This window comes from Myotis davidii, unplaced genomic scaffold (assembly GCF_000327345.1).
Source record: "Myotis davidii unplaced genomic scaffold, ASM32734v1 scaffold1687, whole genome shotgun sequence".
Taxonomy (NCBI): domain Eukaryota; kingdom Metazoa; phylum Chordata; class Mammalia; order Chiroptera; family Vespertilionidae; genus Myotis; species Myotis davidii.
In genome coordinates, this window is record NW_006297834.1 from 162305 (window position 1) to 169804 (window position 7500).

General features: G+C 45.4%; 1 protein-coding gene across 1 annotated transcript in view; it reads left to right on the forward strand.

Moving 5' to 3' along the window:
• SNAP47 (synaptosome associated protein 47kDa) overlaps positions 1-7500 on the forward strand; it is a 72846-nt gene that overhangs the window by 15424 nt on the left and 49922 nt on the right. Inside the window, 1 exon segment of the mRNA XM_015570452.1 lies at positions 1630-2173. Within this exon segment, the coding sequence (XP_015425938.1) occupies positions 1674-2173 (500 nt within the window). The 5' untranslated portion in view covers positions 1630-1673.

Consider the following 7500-nt stretch of genomic DNA (forward strand, 5'->3'; position numbering starts at 1 on the left):
ATCCTACTCTGACCACTGGGTTTCCTGGCTCCTGGATCTCTAGGGAGGTGCTAATCTAGCCTCTGCCTGAGGCTGTCTAGCAAAAGCCTCCCTGCAGGGCTTTGGCGGGCGGGGCCAGCAGTTATGGCTGCTCTCAGAGGCTCTGCTTCTCACTGTCCCAGTAATCACTGCAAGCCCCTCCTAGAGAAAGCTGTTCTCAAGTTCCGACCGATGCCAGACAGTCCCGCTTCTCTTTTAGTTGTATTTTTGAAGTGGTTGTTCGAGGCAGCAAACTCTAGTGTTTACCTATGCCGCCATCTTGGTTTCTCTCTCAAGTTACGAAATTTTTATTAAAACGTTTCTTACATACCGTTATATGGGCTGGGCCGCAAAAATATTCATTGTTGCCCATGGGCTGCAAGTTTGACATGCTTGTACAGGATCCTCATCCTTTCATGGCCTTGTATTCTTCATCTGTATGACAGGGTTAGGCTAAATGCTCTATAAGGGTTGTTTCAAATCCATCACGACTTTTCAAACTGCATTGATAACTGCTAATTATAGATAAAATTATCCTATATAATAAAAGCCTAATATGCAAATTGCCACCTTGACCAGGAGTTCGACCGCTCCCTATGAAGTACACTGACCAATAGGGAGCGGCGCGAAACATGGTGGGTGTTGGCAACTTGGCGCTGGCAGCAGGTGGCAGTGGGGGCACTGCCAGCCCCAGTGGGCCCCGATGAGAGCAGGACCACATGGTGGGATGGTGGAGCGGGTGAGCAGGTGGCGCCAGGCCAAGGTGGGTGCAAGTGGGGCCTGATCGCCCTGCCAATTGCCCTGTGGACGATGACCAGCAGCGATGGTCGGGGGCCTGATGATTCAGGCGGAGCGGGGTGTGTAGGGGCCTGGGGGCCCAGTTGCCCCCAGGGCCCAGAGGTCGGCTGGGACCTGCCTTTCCATGCCAGACACTTGCGCTTCAATTGCTGGCCATGTCTAGGGACTGCACCCATGCACGAATTTCATGCACCAGGCCTCTAGTAAAACTATAAATATACACATATCACCCCATAATTGTATGGAACCCTATAAAAACTATTTGGAGTTACAAGAGTGGAGAAGTTTGTAAGATTATTTTCTCTGTGATCGCTTTTTGGCTAAGATCAAGTGTAGTATCTGTTCTTATCAGTTTAATATTTTTCTCTGTGAAGTTAAGTTTATAAAAATTTCAAATGGAGACTCTTTGTTAGCTTAGAAACTTGTAAAGAATGTGTAGTGATAGGGGTCATTACACCTCTTGGCATAGTGGTTTCCAGCAGTTTTCTTCCTTCAGTTACATCCAGCTGTGGACTCTGGTCTGAGTGAGGGGTGTTCTGGTGGGCATAGAGCCCGGGGACCCTGGGGCTTTGGGAAGAACACAAGTCTGAGACATGGTCATGTCCTCTCTGCTAAGTATGACAAAGACTTCGTCTTGCCTGTCACATTTCAGGCGAGAGCTCTTGCTAGGCAAGGACCCTGCTATGTGCTGGTGTCTTAGGTTTGTTCTGAATCCAAACCATTCCCTTGCCGTTGATGTCCTAGTGTCTCTAGGTCAAGTATGATGATACATTTTAGCCTGACATACCCATTAATTTGTCCCTTTTCCTTCAGAACAGGGTGGTCTTGACCTTGGTGGAGACTGACCCAGGAACCAGATGAGCAGAGACTTCTGCGTCCACACCTGGCCATGCTCCTATTATTTGGAACTTGAGAAGCGATGGGTTCCTGGAAAACTTAGGTTAACTTCACTCTCACTAAAATTTCTGACTGATAAAACTGGAGACTTTCTTGTCAGCTTTCCTCTTGCTGATATAATTGAGATCAAGAAAGAAACTTCTCATTTTATCTTCAGTTCTGTCACCATCCTGGAAAAGGGCCATGTCAAGCACTGGTTCAGTTCCTTGCAGCCTAATCGGAATGTCGTTTTCCATATCATTGAACACTTCTGGAGAGAGTTGCTGCTATCTCAACCAGGAGGTGCTGTGGAGGCGTCATCCTCCCGCATGACCAAGGGGAAAGAGCTGACTGGTCTAATGGCCTGTTCCCAGAAGCGTCTAGAAGATGCAGCCAGAGTCCTACACTATCAGGGTGAGCAGCTGGACAGCATAACGAGCAGCCTGGACAATATGGAGTCTGACCTGGATGTGGCTGACAGGTAGAGAAAAGTACTGCAGCCTTAAGCTGCTCTTTTGGTGTCTTCCATATCCCATATTTAATACACATTCAGAAAACATGGGTTATACCTGCTGTGGACAGTTATACTGGGCTGGATGCTCTGGGCATGCAGACAGTAAGGGCACTGTTGCCAGATTTAGTATAAGTCTTTAATGAGGATCCACTTATTCAGTCACCAGACAAGAAAAGAAGAGCATGGGGAAACTTGAGTCTGAGAGGCCAAGGAATTTGTTTGAGATCACAAACACTAAGTTTGTTAGCATAGTTTATTTTTTTAGTAGTTTACTTTTTTTAAATATATCTGTGGAGCAGCCAGGTTTCAAGGGAAACATTTTGGCTCCAGAAGTTACCACCTGAGCTGCTGGACCAGCAACTCTCAAAGCTTGGGTCTTGGGGCACTTCTACTCTCTTAAGAATTGAGGCTCCTGAAGGGCGTGCGGGAGGAGGAGTCTGGCCGCTGGGGCACAACAGCTCCAAAGAGCTTTTATGGGTTATGTTATATTGACCATGTTTTCTAAAACTGAAAAATTAAAAATATTATCATTTAAAGAGTAAAATAATAAACTCATGATTTCGTAACGTAAGTGACATTTAAAAAATAACACCTTTATATTATTATATTATTACTAGAGGCCCGGTGCACGAAATTTGTTCACGGGTAGGGTCCCTAGCCCTGGCCGGCAATCAGGGCCGATCTGTGGGGTGACCAGTGGAGTGAGCGGGGACCCCGCTGGCACCTGCCTTGGCCAGTCTGGTGCTGCCCATTTGCCAGCCCTGCCCCCCGCCACTGCTGCTGGTCACTTCCAGGGAGGCGACCGGCGGGGCGATGGGGGGGACCCCTGCTGGCACCTGCCTTGGCTGGCCTGGGGCCTGCAGGCTGGGGTCAGCTCCTGTGTTGAGTGCCTGCCCCCGGGTGGTCAGTGCGTGATATAGCGACTGATCATTCCACCGTTCGGTTGATTTGCAAAATGGCCCCTTGGGTGGTCATTTGACCGGGAGTTCAACCGGGAGACTGGGAGTTCGACTGCTTGCTATGACGTGTGCTGACCACCAGGGGGTGGCGTGGAACATGGCAGGCATCAACGATGTGGTGGTGACAGTGGGCAGCAGTGGAGGTGCTGCCAGCCCTGATGGGCCCCAATGAGAGCGGGACTGCAGGGGGATGGTGGAGCAGGTGAGTGGATGGGTGGTGCCAGGCCAAGGCAGGTGTGAGCAGGGGGCCCAATCGCTCCACTGATTGTCCTGCAGATGGTGACCAGCGGCGGCGGTGGGAGCGGGGCTGCCACCTGGCTCCCTGGTGCTGAGGCAACTGGGTGCGGGGCGTGGCCCCGATCAATCATCCTGCAGGCGGGATGGTAGAGCAGGTGAGGGGGCAGTGCCAGGCCAAGGCGGGGAGCCAGGCAGAGCTGCAAGGCTGGGGGTGCAAGCTGTGGCTGCGAGGCTGGGGGTGCGAGCTGGGGCCTGATCTCCACAGGCCACCCCAAGTGACCTCACCTATGCACGAATTTGTGCACCAGGCCTCTAGTCCTGTGGTCGGCAAACTGCAGCTCGCGAGCCACATGTGGCTCTTTGGCCCCTTGAGTGTGGCTCTTCCTAAGCCTTAGGAGTACCCTAATTAAGTTAATAACAATGTACCTACCTATATAGTTTAAGTTTAAAAAATTTGGCTCTCAAAAGAAATTTCAATCGTTGTACTGTTGATATTTGGCTCTGTTGACTAATGAGTTTGCCGACCACTGCTCTAGTCTATATATATAAAAACCTAAAAGACCGAATGACCAAACAACTGGTTGATCAGTCGCTATGATGTGCAATGATCATCAGGGGGCAGACGCTCAACGCAGGAGTTGCCCCTGTTGGTCAGTGCGTTCCCACAGCGGAAGTGCCGCTCAACTGACCGTTGGGTGCCAGATGCCGGGCTCACAGTTGGCAAGCGCTGTGGTGGCACGAGCCTCTCCTGCCTCCGCAGAAGTGCTATCCAATCACGCTTAAGCTACATAATCTTTACTCCCTGGAATGGAGATAAGAAACACCCTAACCTTTGGAATAGAGATTGATAGGATTGGAATCAACTGGTATAAATACAGATGTAACAAGACAACAGGACACAGAATCTAGAGACAGAACCTAGCGAGAGAACATGGCAAAAGATCGCTGAGGCAGAGGTGGCTAGGGGCGATCAGGCCAGCAGGGGAGAGCAGTTAGGGGGCCACCAGGCTGGCAGGGGAGAGCAGTGTTAGGGTGATCAGGCCAGCAAGGGAGAGCAGTTAGGGGGATCAGGCCAGCAGTGGAGATCAGTTAGGGGGATCAGTCTGGCAGTGCAGAGCAGTTAGAGGGATTAGGTTGGCAGGCAGGTGAGTGGTTAGGGGGTTCAGGCTGGCATGCAGGTGAGCGGTTAAGAGCCAGCAGTCCCGGATTGTGAGAGGGATGTCCAACTCCCGGTTTAGGCCCGATCCCACAGACCGGCCTTGGACATCCCCTGAAGGGTCCCAGATTGAAGAGTGTGCAAGCTGTGCTGAGGGACACCCCCCGTGCATGAATTTCATATACTGGGCACCAGGCCTCTAGTGTTGAATAAGAGTGGTGAAAGAAGACATCCTTGTCTTGGTTCCTGTTCTTAAGGGAAACACTTTTAGTTTTTGCCATTGAGTGTTATGTTGGCATCTATTGATATGATCTTGTGATTTTTCTTTCAGTTTTTTTATGTGATCAATCATGTTTATTGATTTGGAATATTATACCAGCCTTGCATCCCTGGTATAAATCCCATTTGGTCATGATGCATGATCTTTTTAAAATATTGCTGGATCCGATTTGCTAATATATTGTTGAGGATTTTAGTATCTATGTTCATCGGGATATTGGCCTGTAATTCTCCTTATTTGTAGTGTCTTTATCTGGTTTTGGTATGAGGATAATGCTGTCCTCATAAAAAGAGTTTGAAAGTGTTCCTTCCTCTTGGATTTTTTGGAATATTTTGGGGAGGATAGATGTTTGTTCTTTGAATGTTAGGTAAAACTCCCCTAACATTGTTAGGTGTTAGGTGTTAATGTTAGGTGAAGCCATCTGGACCAGAGCTTTTATTTGCTTAGAGTTTTTAAATTACTGCTTCTATTTCATCAGTTGTTATTGGCCTACTCATGTTTTCTGATTCTTTCTGATTGGATTTTGGAAAATTATATGTTTCTAGGAATTTGTCTATTTCATCCAAATTGTCCAGCTTGTAGTCATATAGTTGTTCATAGTATTTGCTTATAATCCTTTGTACTTCTGTGGTGTCCCTTGTTATATTGCCTCTTTCATTTCTGATTTTATTTAATTGGGTCCTCTCTGTTTTTTGATGAGTCTGGTTAGGGCCGTGGTCAGCAAACTGCGGCTCGCGAGTCACATGCGGCTCTTTGGCCCCTTGAGTGTGGCTCTTCCTAAGCTTTAGGAGTACCTTAATTAAATTAATAACAATGTACCTACCTATATAGTTTAAGCTTAAAAAATTTGGCTCTCAAAAGAAATTTCAGTCGTTGTACTGTTGATATTTGGCTCTGTTGACTAATGAGTTTGCCGACCACTAGGGGTTCATCAATATTGTTTATTTTTTCAAGAAACCAGCTCTTGGTTTCATTGGTCTTTTGTATTTTTTTTTAGTCTCTATGTTATTTATTTCTGCTCTGTTATTTATTATTTCCTTCCTTCAGCTTTGGGGTTTTCTGGCTGTTCTCTTTCTAATTCATTTAGTTGTAGATTTAGATAGTTCATTAGTACTTTTTTTTTGTTTCTTGAGGTAGGCCTGTAGTGCTATGAACTTCTCTCTCAGGACTGCTTTTGCTGTGTCCCATAGGTTTTTTGTGGTTGTGTGTTCATTTTCATTTTTTTCCAGGAAGTTTTTAATTTCTTTCTTAACCCCATTAATAACTCATTTATTGCTTAGTGACATGCTCTTTAGCCTCCATGTATTTGAGTGTTTTTTAGTTCTTTTATGGTAATTTATTTCTAACTTCATGACATTGTGATCTGAGAAGATGCTTGGTATTATGTCAGTCTTTTTTAATTTATATAGATTTGTTTGTGCCCTAACATGTGGTCTAGCTTTGAAATTGTTCCATGTGCACTGGACAAAAGTATATATTCTGTTGCTTTGTGGTAAAATGTTCTGTAAATATTGGTTAGATTCCTGTGATCTAGTGTGCCATTTAAGGCCTCTGTTTCCTTGTTAGTTTTTTTCTGGAAGATCTATCCAGTGATGTCAGTGGGGTGTTAAAGTCCCCTACTATGACAGCATTGCTGTCAGTTTCTCCCTTAATGTCCATCAAATACATGACCCAAGACTTTGAGGGGATATAAAGAAAAAGAGAGAAAGGAGGAGGAGGAGTAGGGGGAGGTGGGGGAGAAATGGCAACTAGATGTACTGGTTAATAATGTGGATTTTGTAATCAAAGAAAACACAATAATTTCAACAGAAACATCAAAAGTGCTTTATTCAAAGTAATGTCCATCGCTAGCTACACATTTCCCCCATCTTTCAGATAATTTGTGGATACCGTCCAAATAGAACTTCTCTTGTTTTGAGGCAAACCATTCAGAGACCCAATTTTCCACTTCTTGCTACGTTTTGAAGTGCGTGGGCCATTGATCAGAACAAGTGGTAATCTGAAGGAGCAAGGTTTGGTGAATACAGCGGGTGGGTTAATAATTCCCAGGCAAGATCTTTTAACGTGTCTTTAACTGGTTTTGGTGTGATGGTATGTCATCATGAAGCAAAATTACTTTGCCGTGTCTTCTGGCACATTCTGGTTGTTCCACGATCAAAGTGTAGTTCAAATTGATTATTTATTGTCGGTAGCGATCAGTATTAATGGTTTCATCCTGGATTTAGCTCATAATACACCACACCTTCCAAACGCCGAACGTTTTCCTTTTTCCAAAGCGATTTGGCCTTGAAGTCGATGTTGATGGTTGACCTGGATCAACGCATGATTTTATGCATTTGGGATTCTCAAAATCCACTTTTCATAGCCAGTCAACCAGCGTTCAAAAGTATCTTGAGATGGAGCATGTACACCATAAGCTTCCCGAAGTATTCAGCAACACTTTTCTTCAAAATAAACTAATGAATTAAAACTTCCCGCAAATGCTCTTTTTTTGGCACAAAATTCACATTTTAAGCATAAAAATATCTATGATGATAACACCTTCAGAAAATTTGACATATGAATTTTTGAAGCTTGTTGTCATACAACAAAATAACACACATATCAAATCACATATATATCAACATATGTGTAATTCCATCTATTAAAAAAAATCCACATT